The following is a 21,862-nucleotide window of genomic DNA, read 5'->3' as shown; positions in this document are numbered from 1 at the left end:
TTATTTCAGCATTTTGTAGAGATCACTGATGACCAATTTGACTTCCACACTTATTGTATGAGAAAAATTACACTCAGGTCATATGTGGATTTGTTAAAGTTAGAGGACGTGCTCAGACAGCACCCATTTTACTTCAAAGCTGCCCGGATCGCTATAGAAATTTACCTGAAACTTCATGACAACCCTTTAACAGATGAGAATAAGGAGCATGAGGCAGACACAGGTATGTGGGAACATTTTTTTTTTTTTTTTTGTCATTAAAACCTAATATAGCTCAGTTTAACTTCCTTATTACATTAGCAAGCTGTTTTTTCAGACTAACTTGTCCATCTTTTATTCTTGCTTTTGCCTTTTTATTTATGGTACAATAGGACTATTTTTTCCACCTCTGTAAAGAGGGTCAAGAACCATAGCATTGGCATGCATGAAGTGACATTCTAAAGGGCCATTGTTTTAAAAAAGGTATCCGAGATGGATCTGTAGATGCATTAGTGCAGATATGCACATAAAAAAAGAGAGTGCTGACTTATTTAAAGCAGTGCCTAACTTTTCTGCTTATGTGTACATTGATCATGACCAGCATACATCAGAATTATGAAGCGGGAATTATTATATGTTCGATAAGCTTCAGTATACTGGGTCTCTTGCATATCTCTTTTCTAAAATAGTTTCATTTAAAATACACACCAAATGATTTTTTAGAAAATTTGAAGTTCCAGTTTTGTTTTGTTTTTTTAAATTGAAGCGCTACTAGGAAATGTTTTTTTTATAGCCAGTTCTTACCTTACAGGTGTTTGTTAGTTTACCAAGCAATGCAAAAAGCAGGATAGGAGCTGCAAGCAAAAGAGCTGTATTATTGCCATTACACATAGGGGACTGAATTATCTACTTGTATTCTTATGTGAATTACTCTATTTTTCAATTATTTTAAGTTTAATTTTCTTTTTATGCTTTGTTTGGGGGGACCCTGTTAAAGGTTTAGTGTACCTAAAACTTTTAGTTTTTTGTAGATTCTTTTGTTTTTCAGAGGTTCTGATGATGAGATTGTTGGGTCTCCACATCTGCTGCCTTCTGCTTCTCTTCATATTGAACTTTCAATATATAGAGTATGCAGAAGGGAGATAGAAACACCCTTGTAGTACATGAGGGAGGTAGGAAATATGGTTAGGAGATCTTGCTGATGGATTCCCCAAGATATAGACCAGTCCTGCTGAACTGAAATATCACCTTCGGTGGACTAGCTCTTTAATTTTGTATGCATTGAATTCCTTGTTAGCCAATATGTCAGACAAAGAGCTGAAGAAACTGCGAAATAAGCAAAGGAGAGCTCAGAAAAAAGCTCAGCTGGAAGAAGAGAAAAAGAATGCCGAAAAGGAGAAACAGCAAAGGAACCAGAAGAAGAAAAAGGAGGACGACGATGAAGAGATAGGAGGCCCAAAGGAAGAACTCATTCCTGAAAAGCTAGCAAAGGTATTTTCAGAAAGCAATAGATTTCCAAGGCTGGATGTGTTTTATCAGCGACACCAAGTAGTGGTGGCCTGAGAGTGGTTCTTCAGTATGAATGGTGGAAATTTTGATTAAAAAGACTACCAGAGCACACCAGGCAGTAGTAGCCTGAGAGCTGCTGTGAGCGTAAATGGTGGGGTTATGAGTAGAGAGACTAATATAGATCAGCAGCTGAGTACCGGTGTTTAATAAATGTATCTTCCCACAATCCAGACATTATGGTAGACAAGGTGTCTTACAGTACCTAACATTAGCCCTAGTTTGCCTGTAGTTGGGACATTAGGTGTTAAGGACGTTGGCACAAGGTCATATGAATTTATGCTTTAATCTGTTGTAAAGAATTCAAATATATGTTGATGTTATAGGAAAATTATAAATATCTTCTCTGTGCATCATATTATTATATTATGTATTTGTCTTATCTGTTTATGCTCTTGGCTTTGACGCCAATGTTTTTGTTTAATCAGGCGTTTTTTTTTTCTTCATGCAGGTGGAAAATCCACTAGAAGAAGCTATTAAATTTTTAACACCACTAAAGAATTTGGTTAAGAACAAAATAGAAACACATCTATATGCATTTGAAATATATTTCAGGAAAGGTAAGAGAACATATGTTCTGTATGTATGTTGAAAAGTTTGAGTTCATAAATATTTGGACTTTGTATAAAAGCTGTTTTATTGCAAAAAAATAACATGTATGACAAGGCTATATCTATACAAAGACATTGGAGAACAGTGTTCGACCTGGTTCACACCAATGCGGCATTGCATTGCAATTGCATCACGTTCATGCGACCTCGTGCGGGTGTCAATGATTAATGACACCCCAAAACAGATCGCAAACAAAAATCACATGAATGAGAACACCCATGCTATGCAATTCAGCTGCGGATTTAAAAAAGGGTCCTGCACCTTTTTGATGCGGATGCGATTTGAGCCATAAAAAATGTATGGCTCAAATTGCACCGCACAGACATTTACATGTAATTTGCACAGGAATGTGGTGCTAATTAAATGCAGTGTCCCGCATCACATAGTGTGAACCCAGGCTAAATAGTAAGAATTTTGTTTCTGAAGCACATCAGTCTACAACCGTGTTTATCAACTTTTTTCAGTTGTGGCATCCTTTGAGTTCACACTTGCGCGTTTGTGATCTTGGGCAGAATTGCAGCAATTCTGCACGCGATCCCAAAATGTTCTGTAAAAATTACCAATCACACATGCCTGTTTGGGTGGCATTCGTTTTCAATGGCACTAAAACGCAATGCAGATTGACGCTCAAAAAGGAGAAGGAGCTTCTTTTGGCCACCAAGCTTCGCACAATGCGGTTTGCTACGATTGCAGTGCAAATTATCATGCCTGAACCGCACCACGTTTTGGTGCCGTTGAAAATGAATGGTTCCCGAACATGCATTGTGCAATTTTGTATTTTTTGCAGAGCATTTTGAGATCGGGGGCAGAATCACAGGGAGTGTCAACGGGTCCTGAAAGTATGTGGAATCTTGAGCCATCCCTGTCTAAATTGTGAAAAATCTAAATGTTACTAATCAGTGGGAAACTTGAGACTGAGACAATGCACACAACTGCCTTGATGAAATTAACTTCACATCGGAACCCCTCCCCCTTCACATCCAAGGTTCCCCCATCACATCAGATTTCTCCCAGTCACAGATATCCCCCAAATCATGCAGTCACACCTTCACAGAGCCCCCAATCGGTCTCCCCTTTGCATCAAAGCCTTACCTTTTTCTTCAGCAGTGCAGCGGAGGGAGGAAGGTGGAGGGGGTATGGAGGAAGTGAACATTCATCTCTTCCTGGAGGCTCTGGATCAGAGTTGCGTTGCCATGGTTCAGACAAACTGGCTGCCATCACCATACAACCAAATGACTCCTTGCCTCCCGGCTTTAGAGTGTCATTGTTTGTTATGGTGCTGTATTCTCTCTCTCCCTCCTCGTGTGTGTGTGTGTGTGTGTGTGTGTATGTGTGTGTGTGTATGTGTGTCTGTCTCTCTTCTCTCTCCCCCTCTTTCTCTCCTCCCCCCTTCCTCCCCCCCCCCTTCCTCTCTCTCTCCCCCTCTTTCTCCCCCCCCCTTCCTCTCTCTCTCCCCCTCTTTCTCCCCCCCACCTCCCTCCCTCTCTCTCCCCCTCTTTCTCCCCCCCACCTCCCTCCCTCTCTCTCCCCCCTCCCTCTCTCTCTCCCCCTCCCTCTCTCTCTCCCCCTCCCTCTCTCTCTCCCCCTCCCTCTCTCTCTCCCCCTCCCTCTCCCCCCTCTCCCTCCCTCTCTCTCTCCCCCTCCCTCTCCCCCCTCTCCCTCTCCCCCTCCCTCTCCCCCCTCTCCCTCCCTCTCTCTCTCCCCCCTCTCCCTCCCTCTCTCCCCCCTCTCCCTCCCTCTCTCCCCCCTCTCCCTCCCTCTCTCTCTCCCTCCCCCTCTCCCTCCCTCCCTCTCCCTCCCTCCCTCCCTCCCTCTCTCTCCCCCCCCTCTCCCTCTCTCTCCCCCCCCTCTCCCTCTCTCTCCCTCACCTCTCCCTCTCTCCCCCCCCCTCTCCCTCTCTCTCCCCCCCTCTCCCTCTCTCTCCCTCTCTCCCCCCCTCTCCCTCTCTCCCCCTTTCTCCTTCCCCCCCCTCCCCCTTTCTCCTTCCGCCTGCCCCCCCCCCCCCCCTTTTGGAAGGGAGGAGGAGCTGAGTGCATTGGCGAGGGACCGCTCTGTGCATTGCACAGAGCAGGTAATTATTACCTATAAGGCTTACCTGTAGGTACTGTAAATATCTCAAACGTGCACCATTTCATAAATATTTACTTGTTAAGCAGCACTGGCGCATGCGCTCTGAAGGTACGGTGTGCCTGTGCCGTTCGTTCAGAGCTCCATGCTAGTGACATCATAGCAGTTCAGCCATTTAAGCTGCCGAAGCTTGTGAACCCGGAAGAAGGACCCAGTGAAGATGGAAGCCCTGCCAGCGGTGACAGCGTGCCGCTGGAGGGCTTCGTTTTAAGGTAGGTTTCACATGACATTGGCTAGCAAGGGAAGTTTTTTTTTTTTTTTTTTTAATCTGGTTTACTACCACTTTAACAATAATTGTATTTATATATACGATTAATAATCATATTATATATAAAAATATCTGTGGGTGCATTTGTTGGCTTATAATAAAAAGTAGATATATATTATGTAAAACAGCTTTTATTACAGTTTAAGAAATTTTAAACAACATTTTGTGGTAAGCAGATTAGTCAGTTGTAGTCAAGTTAACTAGCACATTCTGACAGTGCTACATTTGGCCTGGACATCCAGACTTCAGTGACCTCTGAACACAATAGTTAAAGAAGTCCCATGTTTACTGCATACACTTTTCATTTTCTCAACTTCCTGGATTCCCTGCATGCTTTGCATCATCTCCGCTGCTGTTTACTTTCAGTTTCTAAGTACTATATATCCCTTGCTGCCTGCTAGCAGTGATTCTTGTACTGACTTCAGACTCCTGAAACTCTTCCTCTCAGCACCTCTGTAGTTCAGATGTTAGGCTCTGTGAATTCTGTGACATAGCAGTGTCTGCTTACAGGACATTGTTTATACATGTCACAGAATTCAAGCAGGTAAATGTGTGGGCATCGTCACAAACTTTAAGATGGTTTCTATTATTAGGACTGGGTCATAAATGAACTACAACCACAATTATACAAAATTTGAGATGATGTGTAAAATCTACATAAAAACAGATTGCAATTATTTGCAAATTTCACAAACCCATGGTTTATTTACAATAGAGAATAGAAAAATATCAAATATTTAAAACTGAGAAAATGTACCATTTTAATAACAAAAATAAGGTAATTTTGAAATCGATGGCAAAAAATGTCTCAAACGGGTTGGTGCAGGGCCAGGTATACCATGATTGTGTTTAACAACACTCTGTAAATGTCTGGGAACTGAGGAGAACTGAGGCAGGCCAGTTATGCACCTAGACTCTTTTACTACAAAGCCATGCTGTTGTCATGGATGTAGTATGCTGTTTATCACTGTCCTGCTGAAATATGCAATGTCTTCCCTGAAAAAGACATTGTCTTTGGATGGAAGCATATGCTGCTCTAAAACCTGGATATAACGTTCGGGATTGATGGTGCCTTTCCAGATGTGCAAGCTGCCCATTCCATACACACTAATGCACTCCTATACCATCCCAAATGCAGAGTTTTGTAATGAGCGCTAATAAGAACACAGCGCCAGAAAGGAGAAACAATGTGGACCAAAACAGGTCCAATGAAGGACATTCAGGGCTCGTATTATCTCTGGCTTCACGGCCTAAAATAAACCCCGTCTGATCAGGAGGATGACACCTGGAAAGGAGTTCCCTCAGTCTAGTCGCTAAAAGCTTAGAAAAAATCTTAACATCAGAGTTTAGCAACAAAATGGGACTATAGTTTTGACATTACAGGGGGTTCTTTCCCTGGTTTAGCAGTAACAGCAATATGAGCTAGCAAGGCTTCTCTAGATAAAGGGGAGGAGGCCGTGAGGGCATTAAAGTATTCACTCATTGGCCCAGCTAGAAGGTGACCCATGCGTTTATAATAAGCATTAGAAAAGCTGTCAGGTCCCGGGCTCTTACCATTAGGAAGGTCTGAGATAACCGAGGCTACCTCAAGAGGAGTGACTGGGTGCTCTAAGTCTGTGATCACGTCCACCGCCAGGCGGGGGAACTTCACCTCACCAAGATATTGACAAATAAAGGTCCTACGGGGAACAGTCTGGGATTGGTCAGGAGTCCGTTTAATATTATATAAGTAGCTATAATATTCCCTGAAAGCATCTGCAATACGAGTAGAGTCAACTACAGGTTTGTCAGGAACTATCAGCTTATGCACATGAGATAAGGCCTGCCATTTTTGACGGCCACACTTATTCCCATGCTCATAAAATTTATGTGCATAATACCTCATCTTATTTTTAGCCTTTTTCTCAAGGCAGTACGACAGCTTGGCCCTAAGATCCTTCAATGCAGACAAATCCGAAGGGCTGAGTCTACTTTTAAGAGTCTGTTCAAGTAAGCGAATATTGTGGAGCAGAGTCTCGGTTTCTAAGCTCTTAGCTTTTTTTGAGTTGGGGACTGTGAGCAATAATCTCACCTAATTACTGCTGTGTGGCCCTCCCACCACGTCCCCAACGAAACCTCATCAGTGAAATTAAGTTGGAAGTAAGTAGCATTTGAGGATTCAATGGCGGTGCAGGTAGCGGCGTCATCCAGTAAAGTTTCATTTAATCGCCTAGTCCAAGCAGATCTGCGGAGGGAGTGTAAATTCAGAGTCAGCGAAACCGGAGCGTGGACAGAAATGGTTACAGAGCCAATTTCCGTGGCACCAATGCGGCCTAAATGGTATTGATCAAGATAAATGAGGTCAATCCATGATTAAGATTTATGAACATGGGAGAAATAGCTATAGTCCTTGTCAGAAGGATGGGTCACCCTCCAGCTGTCCACTAGGTGAAGATCCTGCAAGCACTTGCGAAAATGTTTAAGAGCTTTAAATGAAAAGGTCGACTTCCCAGATGAAGAGTCTAGATAAATGTCTGGGGGAAGGTTAAAATCCCCACCCAACACTAGGACTACTTCCTTAAAAGTCAGTAGTTTCTTCAGCGTTTTAGAAAGTCAACGGTTAGGAGCATACAAATTAGCAAACCTGTAAACCTCCCCATTAATGGTACCCTTAAGGAACAAAAATCTACCTTCCACGTCTACTAGCTGACAGGATTTATGGACTGCAGTCAACACTCCACATGTTTTAGGGAGCGGGGACGGGCAGGAGAATCACTGATTAAATACGGATTGAGGAAGCCTGGGTGCGGAAGCCCCTGTGAAGTGGCTCTCCTGGAGCAGCAACACTGTCAGGCATATGCAGAGTAATTCCTGCCAAAGCTTCCCCCACTTAGAAGGGGAGCACAGACCACAGACATTATAGGAAACTACTATCAATGAAGACACTTTTCAGACAGTCTTAAGGGGTGACCAAGATCCCTATTCCAGGAGGCCTGGTCCAGAGGACAACGGAAAAACTAAACATTGCGTTGAGGAGCCGGTTTCCAGCTATCAGGGCCCATAGGAATTTGCACATCACTAAAGTATCGCCATTCTTGGAAGTCCACTTAAGGTAGCTCCAGAGTTTCCAGGAATGCAGAAAGGTCATCTTTGGTGCGCAAAACAGCAGTCTTCCAATTCCTGCAGGCAGTAAGACGGAAGGGGAAACCCTATCGGTATAACACACCCTCCTGTCGTAGCAAGGCCAAGACCGGACCTAGGGTTCTCCGTGTCATGAGGGTGCATCTGGACAAATCAGGAAAGAGCAGCAGGTGGGCCCTATCAAAATCGACATGTTGCTTGCCCCTCGTAGCCGACATGATTGGTTCTTTAACACCATATTTATGTAAACGACATATTACATCTCTGGGCTTATTAATATCTTGTGGCGGTGGAAGTAGGGCACGATGCGCCCGGTCGATTTCTACCGGTGTAGCAGTGGAGTCTCCCAGAATCAGACTGAAAATCCCTTTGGAGTGTGGACACCAAATCTTGCTTTCGAGTTGCCGCAGGCAAACCACGGATCCGTGTATTTTTGCACCTTTCCTGGTTTTCGTAGTCATCGAACTGTGTCAATAAAGAGTCAAGCACATGTTCCTGCTTTCGGGAGGCCTCCCCGAGTTTTGTAACCGAGTGAGTTACAGTTTCATGAGCAGTTTCTACAGCTTCCACCCTGTGGCCTACAGCAGTGATATCGGCCCGCACTATCTGTGTCTATGGCCTCCTTAAACGAGGATTCAACAGTGGCAATTAACTGAATCATGTAAGCTTTATTAGGGAGGGCCCTAATGTGCTCTCTGATATCCCAGTCTCCAACAGTGTTGTCCAGGACCGAACCCACAGTCGAGGGCAATGTGGAAGCGTGCGATGTAGTAGGGCTGTTGTTGCATACCTGACCCGAGCCTGTGGTATCCCTTTGATCATAGGTAACGACAGGAGGAGAGGCCATGATAGTCGGGCGGTCTGGCGCCGTCTTGGATTCCTCGTGGCACGATCCCAGGGACCCGACAAAATAAGAATCAAGTGCTCCAGAGTGGGTCTGTGGGGGTCTGCCTCCCCGGCATCTCAGTGTGTAGTGCAGGATCCGTCCATGCCCTGTGAAGCTTCGTTTAGCCCCGAGAAAGCGGGAGCTCTCAGGCTGCACATCCTCTCTTCTCCATAACCAGGCCACGCCCCGCAACAGACTATTTTAAATGACTTTTGGCCTAGAGAAGATGGCATTGTTTCTGGGTCATGGTCAGATATGGTGGCTTCTTTGCATGATAGAGCTTTAACGTGCATTTTTGGATGGCATGGCGAACTGTGTTCAGTGATTTTTGGATGTATTCCTGAACTCGTGCAGTGATGTCCATCACAGAATTATGCCTGTTTTTAATGCAGTGTGGTCCAAGGGCATAAAAGGTCATGGGCATCCAACACTGCGTTTTGATATATTTATAGTCTGCAATTTTACGTCAAGGAACATTATTCTGAATCTGTTAGATCATATTTAAATGTAGCTTTTCACAGTTTGATAAACCTCTACCCATCATTTCTTCTGAGGCACTTTGTGGTTGATTTACTAAAACTGGCAATTGTAAAATCTGGTGCAGCTCTGCATTGAAAACAATCAACTTCAAATTTTTTATTTTTATTTGTCAAAGCTTAATTGAACAAGCTGAAGTTAGAAGCTGATTGGCTACCATGCACAGCTGCACCACATTTTACACTCTCCAGTTTTAGTAAATCAACTCCTCTGACTCTGAAGATGCCCTTTTTATACCCAGTCATTTTACTGACCTGTTGCAGAATGTTCTAGCTCTTCCTTGTTAGTACCACTTTGCCACCTTTTTGTTGCCCTGTCCCAACTTTGTGGAGAACCGTTTCTGCCTTTTTAAAACACATTATTCTCTTAAAATGTTTCATTTTCTCAGTTTTAAATGTTTAATTTGTTTTCTATTTTGAATATAATATAGGTTTTTAAGATTTGCAATCATTGCTTTCTGTTTTTATGTAGATTGTATGCAGCGTCCTTTTTTTTTTTTTTTTAGCATTGGGGTTGTAGAATGTGAAAATGAATATATGCATCTGAATTTTGACATGCTTTAATTCTGCCAAAGTGTCTCCTACTAAAATATTCCCTCCTGTTTTTTTATAGAAAAATTCCTTTTGATGTTGCAGTCTGTTAAGAGGGCATTTGCCATAGATCCTAACCATCCTTGGCTCCACCAGTGTTTGGTCCGTTTTTTTTGTGCAGGTAAGTCCTGTGACCTTATTTATTTAAAACTAGTGCAAAGAAAGGTAGAATATTTGTCAAATTACTTTAATTTTTATTGGTTGACCATTTTTCATTTAACTTTCTCGGCTGAGGGTGAATCATGTTTATCAGGTATTCTACCAACAGTGATTTTCTGCTGCGTAATAGCCAGGTCTTACAGGTCTTTTTCTAAATTATTTTCTGTATGTCTTCTTGTGGGCAGTGTTCCTAACTGTAATTAAGCCTTTCACCTCAGCTGTTCTGCCATCTCTCTATCTGGCTCCAGTTTCTCAGAAGGAAATTTCAATCTATTTCCAGGATGTGGGTTGGGCTGTGAAAATCTACATCTCAGGCACTGCTTCTTTTAGAAAGACCGATATCCATTTTGTCCATCCCACATGGTGTCCATTGGGCTGATGATACACACTGGTGGCTCTCCCAGTGATCTTTCAACAATTTGTCAAAATTTGCTGTGGCAGAAATGCTAAGAAGCGGTCTGTTTCTGTTGTATCACTCCTTTTGTACCTGAGACAGCGAGATGCCACTTGCATCACTAGCAATCGAAATTCAGCAGAGTTTTGACCGATGTTGGTGGCATCTCACTGCATCTTGCTCCAGATGGAACAAATCCATAGCGATACGCAGGCAGCCTTTTAAGCAATCCTGCCACTGGTGATTTGTCCCTAGTGGCATAATCGGCTATAGGTGCACCTGCTATATACTCCACCATCTCTAGGACGCTAAGACAATCGATTAGCCTGCTATTCACACTACTTAACATGTCGTGCATTCATTTCAGTGGGCTGCTGTACATGGCAGAGAAGTAAAGACACCCCCTGGCCAAAAGCGTAGTCCCCCTGAAAAAGGGGAGGTGCATCCAAAACCAATGCTACTACTGTAAAAAACTCCAAAAATGATGTAGCACCTCAAAGGCTAATTAGCAGCATAAATGTATTAAGGACATAAAGTGTACAACACATCACATAATCTTAATCTACGCCATGAAGAAGCCCCGGTCAGTGGAAGAGGTGAAACATGTAGGTGGAAGGGATCACGTCCTCCTTCCTCGTGTGATAACCCTGTGAGATGCCGGAGTGCACGCCGGCTCTCTAGCCTAGTCAGTGAACATGTGCCAACCTGGACTTACACATGGACATTGTATTATCCAGCCATTGAGAGTGTATGTACGGACATCTGCTGTCTCCACATGGTGATATCGTTTCACATTCACTACTACTGTGCTGGTACAAGATTCCTACATTGTGATTTAAAGGCATACATAGTCAATCAGCTTGCAAGGCTTTGGAGATGTACTAAGGAGATAGAGCTTAGTGGAATACCTACAGCAGCTATAAACTGAATTGCACATATTTGGACGAATTCAGGTTGCCTTTTTTGTTGCTTTCCCCTCCTGCTGTGAAGCGATACTCAGCGCTAACATGTTGGAACTTCTCCATACAGCCGGATTTATATGTTCATAGATAATTCTATAATATAGGCACTGCCACAGTGGGACTTTCTGGGGGTTTTCTATCTATTCTTACGGGCCAGGGGGACTTTTAGGGATCGGTGCTCTGGTTTAGGGAGGGAGGGCTTGTGGGGGTGCTGGGGTTGCCCTTAATATTAATAAAAATTAATAGTGCTGCGCTCCTGTGTTAATTACCCATACTAATGTGATAATGAATAAATAAATATCCAACTCATACAATATTGTGATTAATATACATGTGCAAATGGTGTTAGGGAGAAAAGAGAAAAAAAAAACCATATTCAATATAATAAACAATTATGAACTCCAGAAATGTCCGTATGCAATAAATAATCCTCTTGAGAGATGGGGTTGCCCTGGGAGGGAGGGGTAGGGTTGTGTGGGATGACATGGGGGGGGGGGGGGGGATTGGTGGGGGGGTAGAGGGCTGGAAGGGAGGAGGGGTGGATAGGAATAGGGTACTTGCATTGCATGATTATGTGATGTGTTGCATACTTTTTACATCCTTAATAAATGTATACTGCTGATTAGCCTTTGAGGTGCTATATCCTTTTGGAGCTTTGTGCCTTTTTTAGACTCGCATTTGCTGCACATGCAAGACCACACTACTTGTTTGCTGTGTTTGGGGTGCCATGAATGAATGGCACTGCAATGGCAACGTAGCTTTTTGCACATTTTGTGAAAATGCACACGATTTTGCATGTATTCACTCATTAATGCAGCCTGAAGCTTATGGTCTAAAGTATTGTATTCATCTCTTTCCTGTCAAATTCCATTTTACTAGGGCTGTAAATGCCTCTTTGGCTTTTTAGCATCAGGCCTCTGCTTACAGGTTCTGCCAAATGGATGTTTAGCATCTGAAACAGCTTTGGGCATAAGGCGCTGCAGGCAAGCTCCAGTTTGTTGTTGTTACTCGTTGCCCACCTTCAGTTTATTGCTTTTGATTGTCCCTGTGTTTCTCAATCAACAAGATAGAAAATAGGATTTTTGTACTTACCATAAAAGCCTTTACTTGAAGTCCATTAAGGAACACAGGTCCCACCCCTCTGTGTTTTAATGATGATGCTCTCAGTGCTTTGCTACAAAACTGAAGCATGCTTTGTAGTAAGAGGGGCTTTCCTGTGCTGACAAGCAATATTTGTCTGCCGTTGTCCATCCAGTCCTCCTGTAGGTGACAGTATAACCTGGAAATTTAACACTTCCATTGTCCCTCAATAGACTCCGAGAAAAGGAGTTTACCATGAGAAGCAGGAGTCCATCCTGTAGTTTGTGATTTATTTTGTTGTAATATTAAAGCCCAATTACAGGAATTCTAATCCAAAATTATTCTTGCAATGGGGCCCCAGCTCACTGCAAGGGTTAAATGCTCTTTAAGTCTACTGGGTATAGGAATAAACCGTATTACTTACCTTATTCCTCACTCCAGCAGGCTCGCTCCAACTGTGCTCATCAGCCTCTCCTCTAAGATGCTGCAGCCAGCAGTTGCACACTGTTATCAAGTGCAGTGCAGGACCAGTCACCCTGCATTTTGTGTAAGGATGACGAGGGACCACCCACAGCCTGGGAGAAGAGCACAGAAGCCTGCTATTGTGAGGAAAGTAAATTACCCTATTCCCCCACCCCCTAGACATGAGTATGGGCAAAGGGGGGGTTTTTAAGCATGGCAAGACTTTAAAGCTGACCTTGTTCCTAAACGTTAGCCAAATTCACTTTGTCGTGGTGTGTTACTCCCTCCCCCAAAGCACAGCTAGTGTTCTGAAAGATGTGAGCATTTGGGTGCCAGTCTAAATCAACCACACTACTATGCACCACAGTATATTTCCTGTTGTACCACGTCTCTACCAATCGAATATCGTATGTACTCTCCAGCGCCTCAGGATATGCACAGCCAAAAGGGAAGCCAAGGGAGCAAGGACAGCGACAACCAAAGGAAATGCTTCAGGGGTGCAGCCCTCCTCAGACTGGGAGATCAGCCACTAGATAGAGAATAAACAGGTGGCGCACACACCTAGTGCATTATCCAAGGTTTATTGAAAGGAGCGAAAAATAAAAACATACAGACAAAGCATGTATCTAAAAAGCATTTGCATAATGAAGATGGCCACAACGGCAAGCGAGGTGTTCCAACTGTCAGTGCGGTCAAATGGCTGACGCGTTTCGGGGACAAATCTCTTTCCTCAGAGCTGCTGACCAGCCTCTGATGCAGATGTGTAGTGGATGGATGATGGGAGCCTTGCTGGTGCTCGTGGCCATGGTCATTATGCAAATGATTTTTAGATACATGCTTCGTCTGTATGTTTTTATTTTCCACTCCTTTCAATAAACCTTGGATAATACACTAGGTGTGTGCGCCACCTGTTTATTCTCTACTTCTCTACCAATGTATGTTTATAAATGCTGGATTGATGGACTGTCCGTTTCCTGGAGATGTTTATAAATGTTAGGTGAATAAGCACCCTTGGGTGGTGATTGCACCTGCTAATTGCAGTGTAACAAACCGCTTGATACCTTATCTGCAATCTCAGCAGTTACATGCTGCTGTTTACATTATTGGTACATCCCCTTCCTCTTACAACAGAGTAAGTGATAAGTTATGGATGGGAAATTAATGGTCCATTCATTCATTTTCACTAACTGTGAGATCATTTTTTAATTGTTTTTTTTCCTCCCACTCTTTTCTTAAGCCAGCTATACATGGTTCTAAAATTATCCAGTTCAGCATAGACTAGCTGTATTTCAGTCCACCTATTGATCAACTTCTGTACAACCAGCCTGTCCGGTTTTTCTTGAATGATGAGTGCCGCTGACTATAGCCGGAAACGCTTAATCATTGTGTTCTGATAGCTCCCCCCTGTCAAAATACAACACCAAAGTGGGAAGGATTCACCCACCCGCATCAAATGTGTGTATGGGAAATTAGTTCATTTTTCTTTTACGTGCTTTGACGGACACAACCCCCTCTTCTTTATCCATGACCAAACAGGGTTTTAAAGTCCCACCTATAGGAGTAGGAAACTAGGTAGAAAAGACTTGGAACCCCCTATGGGCAGTCCTCTCTAGGCATAAAGCCCCCTCTCTACTGGCCTCCAGTCATTTCTGCCTAGTGTCTCAGGAGTATGGCCATTTTTTTTCTGCTTGGATTTGTGGACCCATAGCTTTTTCCTTTAATTTTTCATGGAATTTTTGCCTTTGTTTTTTTTTTTGTCCTGTGAACTCTTCTATCAACAGTCAGGCTGGGCGAGGGGCTGGATAATCTAGATCTGGTTGTCACCCCAGTCTGACCAGCGTGTGGTAAGCCAGTTGTGTCCTGTTCCCTTCTTTCTTCTTGTGGGCTGCAGCAGCCATCTTTTGGGGGATTGGCTCTTTCCCTATATAGGCCTCTTTACCCCCTCCAGGTTGTGAGGGGCTCTGTGGATGTGGAGATGCTTTTTGTGGGGGGTGGTGCCATGCAGCTACCCATCGATGGTGGTTTGCATGGGTTGCCCACAGGTGGGGGGACACCATGTGGTCTGGCAGGCCAAAAATTTTGTCTGAAACTTGCGGCCTACTGGAGTGTGTGACCAGTAATCACTGTAAGCGGTGACCTGGACAACTGCTTCTATGTGCAGAGATTAATTCGTCCCTGCTGGCCAGTGTGGAGACCACTAGGCATTTTCTACAGGACTTTGGGTGGATCCTGCACCTCAGGAAGACTGTGTTAATCTCCAATTGCCTGGAGTATCCAGGGCAGATTCTAGATTTGGAGCAGGCTAAGGTGTGCCTCCTGTCAGACACCTCCACAAGCTCAGTTTGCAGTCCCACAATTCTTGTCCTGCAGCAGGCCTATCTGTGGTTTTGCATGCGGGTCTTTGGCTTGCTGGTGGCTACCTTTGCAGCGGTTCCATATGCCCAGTGCCCAGTTTCATCTGAGAACGCTGCAGACAGAACTATTTTCACATGGAATTAGTCTCCCCTTCTCTGGACAGTCCAATTCCGAGCAGTTGACTCGGGCCTCTTTGCTAGTGGCTGCAGTCTCAGGCTCTACAAAAAGGGAGGTCCGCATTGCTGGACTGTAGTCACTACAGATGCTAGCCTGCTGGTTTGGGGATGGGCCCTGGAATCTGACTCAGCCGAGGGTCACTGGCCTCCGTGGGCAGCTTGACTGGGCTGTCACTGAGGCTTGGGAAGGTTCACCTAAGGGGAGGTATGAGAAGTGCAACAGTAGCACTGGAGGCGACCCACATCTTATGATGGGTGGAAAGGTTTGTTCTAGCTCTGTCTGTTTTGACTGCACATTTCAGGTGTCAAATTCTGCCAGGTGGATTATCTCAGCTGTCTGCTGCAGGATCAGGGAGAGTGGCCCCTTCATCTGGAGGTGTCCCATCAGATTTGTTGTCGGTGGCGGGTCACTGGACATGAATTTTCTGGCATTCCGCCTAAACCAAAAACTCCTTCCTGCTTTACCATTACTGGGTTTGAAGGCATGGCTATTGAAAGCCAGGTTCTGAAGGGCTGAGGGTTGTCTTGCATGGTGATCTGAATATGTTTATGCAAACTACTCCCCAGAAGAGTTAACATTGCATCTGGAAAGCTTACATCATTTGGTGCGAAGATTTGGGGTTCCATCTTTCAGTTCGGTGTCTTGAGTGTTGGCCTTCTTTCAACTTACGTTGATGGGATGCTGGATTTGAGTACCGATCAACGATCAAGTTTCCGTTCTTAATGTTTTGTTTTTTTTGTTTTTTTGTGGGAAGGGGGGGAGCATGTCCTTTTTGGCCATGTATTTGTTGGTTTCAAAGGTTTTACCGGTTAGCTCTATTTCCGAAGCCGGTTAGCTTAATTCCGAAGGTGGTGTTGGATTTCCACGTCTCTTGTCGTGTCCTTGGCCATTGCGCCCTAAGGAGGTGACTTTGCTCTCCTTGGTTGTGGTTCGCGCATGTTACCCATACCTCTCTGTGACAGCTGCCTTCTGAGACCTGAGTCGCTATTTGTGCTCACAGTCAGAAGAATGGCACGGTGGTCTCACCTGACACTATTTTCTGTTGGATTGGCAGACAATTGTGCAGGGGTATCCTATTAGGGGACGCGATCCTCCCTTCCCCGTGTTGGCACACTCCACCAGGGTGATTGCGCCTCCTGGCCGTTCCAACATCAGGTGTCTGTTTCTCAAGTTTGCAAAGCGGTGACCTGGTCATCTGTGCACAGTTTGCTACGTTCTACACAGTTGATGTGTCAGCATCCTCTGATGTTATTTTTGGCTGATATGTTTTGCAGGTGGCTGTTTAGGTCTCTTGGGAACAACTTGGGGTGGTTGAGTGTTGACATGTTGTCCGGTAGTTTTTTCTCCATATGTTAGTTTGCCCACCCCTCATTGTGGCATTGCTTTGGGACATCCCTGTTTGGTCATGGATAAAGGAGGCTGTGTCCATCAATGAATGTAAGAGAAAACAGGATTTTTTGTTACTCAACTGTAAAATCCCTTTCTCTGAGTTAATTGATGGACACAGCACCCACCCCTCTATGCAGCTTTGGCACTGCTTGTGACTGACTGGAGGCCTATAGCAGAGATTGGGTTTTATGCCTAGAGAGGACTGCCCATAGGAGGTGTCGTTTTTCTTTTCTGCCTAGTGTCCTGCTCCTGTAGGTGGTGCTGTAAAACCCTGTTTGGTCATGGCTAAAGAAGCCTGTGTCCATCAATTAACTTAGAAAAAAGGATTTTACAGTGAGTAGCAAAAAATCCATTTTTTTTTTGTTTTTCTTTTGTTCAACACACTGGTTGAACAAAAACAAATTATTAGTGTATGATTAGGAGCTGATGTCAGCGTGAAACACATCTGTTTGTCTGCTGTCTTCTCTTTTCTACTGTATGTGGAGTGTATTCAGATAAAAACTCAATAAAGGTGATTTTATCGTATGTGCGAAATAAAGGTGATGTTATTGGATGTGCGACCACCAGACTCATTTCTCCATTATAAATAATCAGTGTATTGGCTGCCTTACACATCTCTTCGCCCACCTTGTCTCTTCAGTAACAATTCACCTTTAATCCCCTCAATAATATACAGTTAGGTCCATATATGTTTGGACACAGGCACAATTTTAGATTTTATAGGTATTTACCAAAACATATTCAAGCTATAGTTAGTTATATAGTGGATATGGGCTGAAAGTGCACACTCTCAGGTTTAATTTGAGGGTATGTACATTCAAACTGGAGGAAGGGTTTAGGAATTACAGCTCTTAAGAGCAGCCATCACCTCTTTTGTTAAGGGACCTAAAGTAATTGGACAATTGAATATAATCATAAATAAAATGTTCATTTTTAATATTTTGTTAAGAATCCTTTACTGGCAATGACTGCCTGAAGTCTGGAACCCATGGGCATTACCAAACACTGGGTTTCCTCCTTTCTGATGCTTTGCCAGGCTCTAATTGCAGCTGTCTTCAGTTGTTCTTTGTAGGTCTTTCTGCCTTTAGTTTTTCCTTCAGCAAGTGAAATGTATGCTCAATTTGGTTGAGATCAGGTGATTGACTCGGCCATTGCAGAATATTCCACTTCTTTTCCTTCAAAAGCTCCTGGGTTGCTTTTTCAGTGTGTTTTGGATCATTGTCCATCTGTACTGTGAAGCTCCGTCCAATCAACTTTCCTGCATTTGGTTGAATCTGGGCTGACAGTATATCTCTAAACACTGCAGAATTCATCCAACTGCTTCTGTCTTCTGTCACATCATCAATAAACACCAATGACCCAGTGCTACTGAAAGCCATGCATGCCCATGCCATCACACTGCCTCCACCATGTTTTACAGATGATGTTGTATGCTTTGGATCATGAGCTGTTCCAAGCCTACTCTACACTTTTTTATTCCCGTCATTTAGGCGTGGTACAGATTATTCTTAGTTTCATTCATCTAAAGAATGCTTTTCCAAAACTGGTCTGGCTTTTTTAGATGTTTTTTTGCTTTTCTATTCTTCAGGCTTATGAATGGTTTGCATTTTGTGGTGAACCCTCTGTATTTGCTCTGGTGAAGTCTTCTCTTGGTTGTTTTACAATGATACGCCCACCTCCTGGAGAGTGTCCTACACTTGTCTGGATGTTGTGAATGGGTTTTTCTTTACCATAGAGAGGATCCTGCGATCATCCACCACTGTTGTCTTCTGTGAATGTCCATGCCTTTATATGTTGCTGAGCTCACCAGTGGGTTCTTCTTTCCTCAGAATGTACCAAACTGTTGATTTGGCCACTCCTAATGTTGCTGCTATCTCTCTGATGGATTTGTTTTGTTTTTGAAGCTTTACAATGGCATGTTTCACTTGCATGGACAGCTCCTTTGAACGCATGATGTAGGTTCACAGCACTAGATTCCAGTTTGAAATACAATTAGAATCAATTCCAGACCTTTTACCTGCTTAATTGATGAAGAAATAATGGAGTAGCCCACATCTGGCAATGAAACCGCTTTTAATTCAATTGTCCAATTACTTTTGGTCCCTTGAAAAACGGGGGGGGGGGGGGGGTGGCTACTCTTAAGAACTGTAATTCCTAAACCCTTCCTCCAATTTGGATGTACATACCCTCAAATTAAACCTGAGAGTGCACTTTCAGCCCATATCCATTATATAACTATAGCTTGAATATGTTTTGGTAAATACCTGAAAAAAGCTAAAATTGTGCCTGTGTCCAAATATTTATGGACCTAACTGTATCTAGTGCACTATTAACAGGCTCAGTGTTTTAACCCCCTCAATGCTCGTACGTTTCTTTTTAAGAAAAATTGTGGAAAAAGATCACCTTGAGGTGTGCACCTACCAAAAATGATTCATTTTGGGGGGTTTTGTACTGCCTTGGTCTTTTTACTTTAACAGAAAAAGAAGAAATCAGTTTTGGCCTTTTTCAAGGAAAGTTTCTACCTTTTTCTCAAAAACGGTATACACTTTTTTTGTACAGTGTTGCAGGAGCGTATAATTGTCAAACTATCAACACTGGAAACTGAAAAATGGCCGGGTTATGAAGGGGTATTGCAGGCTAGTACTCAAGTGGTTCAGCATGAATTTCCACTTTGACACTTTGTGTCAGAAAAGTATCTAAAGTACCGAATAACATGCATAAATTGTAAATATTTGGTTTAGCTCAGTTAGGTTTACAGGCATGGCCATTTAGTCCTTTTCATTGAAAATGCTAATTGATCAAACATCTCATTTACAGCAAATGATTTTGGAAGGGTACACTTAATTCATTGAACCGATTCTAACCATGGGACGTCATATGATGTTCTGAACTTTCTGTGGTTGTATTGGGATGATGCCTGTAGCTACAGGCCTCATCTCAGCCGCTGGATTGCTTTACAGGCAGTGGGAGGGGACCACCCCCTCCCGACACCTCTCTGGGCTCTCACATGCAATGGGGGAGTCCGATATCTGATCCAGCGAAGCCGCCGGGTTATCATGTCTCTCTGGTCCTGGTATGCCGGAAGTGACATCATGATGTCACTTCTGGTTCTCACAGATGAATACACTGCCTTTTTTTTTTTTTTTTTTAATTCTGGGAAGCATGAGATCAGTGTTTTTTTTGTTTTTGTTTTTTTAATTAATCTCATGCTTTCCAGGGTAGAGGAAAGATCTGGGGCTTATAGACCCCAGATAGAATGCATATTTGGGTCATTCCTACATATGTAAACGGTGTTCCAACTACAGATGTGAGGTATGGCAGCGAATGTTCTAGCGTGAGCAAAAATTCTATCACTAGATGTCCTCTGTATCTCTAAATTAGTAACCTGTGAAAATTTTTAAAGCATCACCTAGGGAGATTCTCAAGTACTGTAGTTTGGTGCCATTCCACAAGCTTGCATAATTTTAAAGTGTGCCATGTTAGGTATCTATCTACTTGGCTTAGCATCATCTTTTATATTTTTCCAAAAAATGGGTTATATATTTTTTGCATTAAAATTAAAGTATATTTTTTCCAAAATTTGCGTTTTTTTTAAAAAAAAAAAAGCTTCATAAATACTGTGTGACATAAAAAATTACAACACCCACCATTTTAGTCTCTAGGCCCTTTGCTTAAAAAGTATATATAATGTTTGATCTAAGTAATTTTCTAGCACAAAATGATGATTTTTACATGTAGGAGAGGAATTTCAGAATTGGTCTGGGTGGGAAGTAGTTAAAAGATCATTGTATTGTAAGATTATATTATTGCTGCTATGTTTTGGCTTTATAAGATACTTCAGAAATAAGAGATCCCGTTTGAAGATACTGACTTTGGGCTGTATGTATCATTCCAAGAACTGTCACGTTGCTGCAATTCCAACCTGTCCTTGGAAGTTACATTTGGAATTTCTGTAAATCTTAGAACTGACATGGATACGTGAGGCCCATCATTGGCATAATACTTAAAACTAGTGCGTTACTGCGATTTCATGTGATAGAGCAGTTTAGATTTGTTCTGTTTACTCATACGCCTCGTTTTCAAGTAAACTGTAAATGCTTTTTTTTTTTTCCTCCTAATACAGTATCTGAGAGCAAAGAACTAAATGTATCCGTTAGAACAGTGTTAAAACAAGAAATGAGCAGACTTTCTGGTGAAACAAGTCCTGCAAATTTTAACAATGCTTTCCTAAAAGAGAACAAGGACTCAATACCCCACCGGTTATCAGGTAATTACTAAACACACACCATCCATATGTTTTTTTTTCCCCCTTTGTTCATTTGGATAAGGTTCCACCAAAGAAAAGACAACTGACATAGATCAGAGCAAATAGAGAGCACTAGATGTAATGGGAAAGTGTCAGGAGCCTCAGTAGTAGATCATCCCCTTTATTGTATGTGACCTACTTTGGTTCTATGCTTTATCTGTTATGATGCAGTGTATTGATTAAGAAACTCTTAGAAATTCAGCATCGTTTTCCTGCAGGTCATTTACATTTGTTTTGGAGGGAAAGCTGTAATTAAGGGCAAAGGCAGGGAGCTAAACATGGCAACCCTCAACTGGCATTTGAAGGAATTTTAAGTGATCACCTGAAAAAGGAGTGTTTAGCTTGTGACCAGAATTGTTCTGGTCACAAAAGGCAAGTTTATGTCTATTTTGAAGACTTTCAAGTGGAATTCCAGTTTATACTTCCATAATCTTAAAAATGCTCCTTCTCCTCCTAACCTGTGAAAGAAAGATGTATGCATTTACCTATTTTCAGGCCGCACCACTTTGGTCACGTGAGCCAGTGGCAGCTACAGGGAAGAGGAGAGAGCTCTTAACAGCCGATAACGCCTGGGAGCAGTGACGCCACCCTTAGGAGCCCATCAGTTGTCAGCACTCCCTTCTTTCCCCTGCAGCTGCTTCTCCATAAGTTTTTGAAGCCTGACATGACAGTGGGAGTTGCTTTGGGGGCATTCCTTAGTTCTGATTTTTCTACAAATGATAGATTTCCAAGTGAGTCAATACCAATCAGCACCTGTTGTGACAAGGTAAATTTGAAAATGAAAGTAGATCTGATGTTAGATAGCTAATTACAGTGCTCAGTACACTGTATCTGAATTGTGACATGAACCAGTCTGACAGCTCTTAGAAACTTGACAAACGTATGTATATCCT

At 43.0% G+C, this 21,862-nt stretch overlaps 1 protein-coding gene across 2 annotated transcripts in view; it reads left to right on the top strand.

Annotated features, from left to right (window-relative positions):
• Window positions 1-21,862, top strand: part of NAA15 (N-alpha-acetyltransferase 15, NatA auxiliary subunit) — a 59,264-nt gene that overhangs the window by 30,766 nt on the left and 6,636 nt on the right. For both annotated transcript variants that reach the window (XM_089693904.1, XM_089693903.1), the window contains exons 14-18: window positions 10-223; window positions 1,277-1,470; window positions 1,997-2,105; window positions 9,708-9,806; window positions 20,787-20,930. In XM_089693904.1, coding sequence (XP_089550030.1) covers window positions 10-223; window positions 1,277-1,470; window positions 1,997-2,105; window positions 9,708-9,806; window positions 20,787-20,930 — 760 coding nt within the window. The remainder of the gene's footprint in view (window positions 1-9; window positions 224-1,276; window positions 1,471-1,996; window positions 2,106-9,707; window positions 9,807-20,786; window positions 20,931-21,862) is intronic.

This window comes from Staurois parvus, unplaced genomic scaffold (genome assembly GCF_062004578.1).
Source record: "Staurois parvus isolate SC_StPar_1 unplaced genomic scaffold, SC_StPar_1.0 ptg000639l, whole genome shotgun sequence".
Lineage (NCBI taxonomy): Eukaryota > Metazoa > Chordata > Amphibia > Anura > Ranidae > Staurois > Staurois parvus.
The sequence above is the reverse complement of the archived record's forward strand: the minus strand, read 5'-3'. Positions and strand labels throughout refer to the sequence as shown.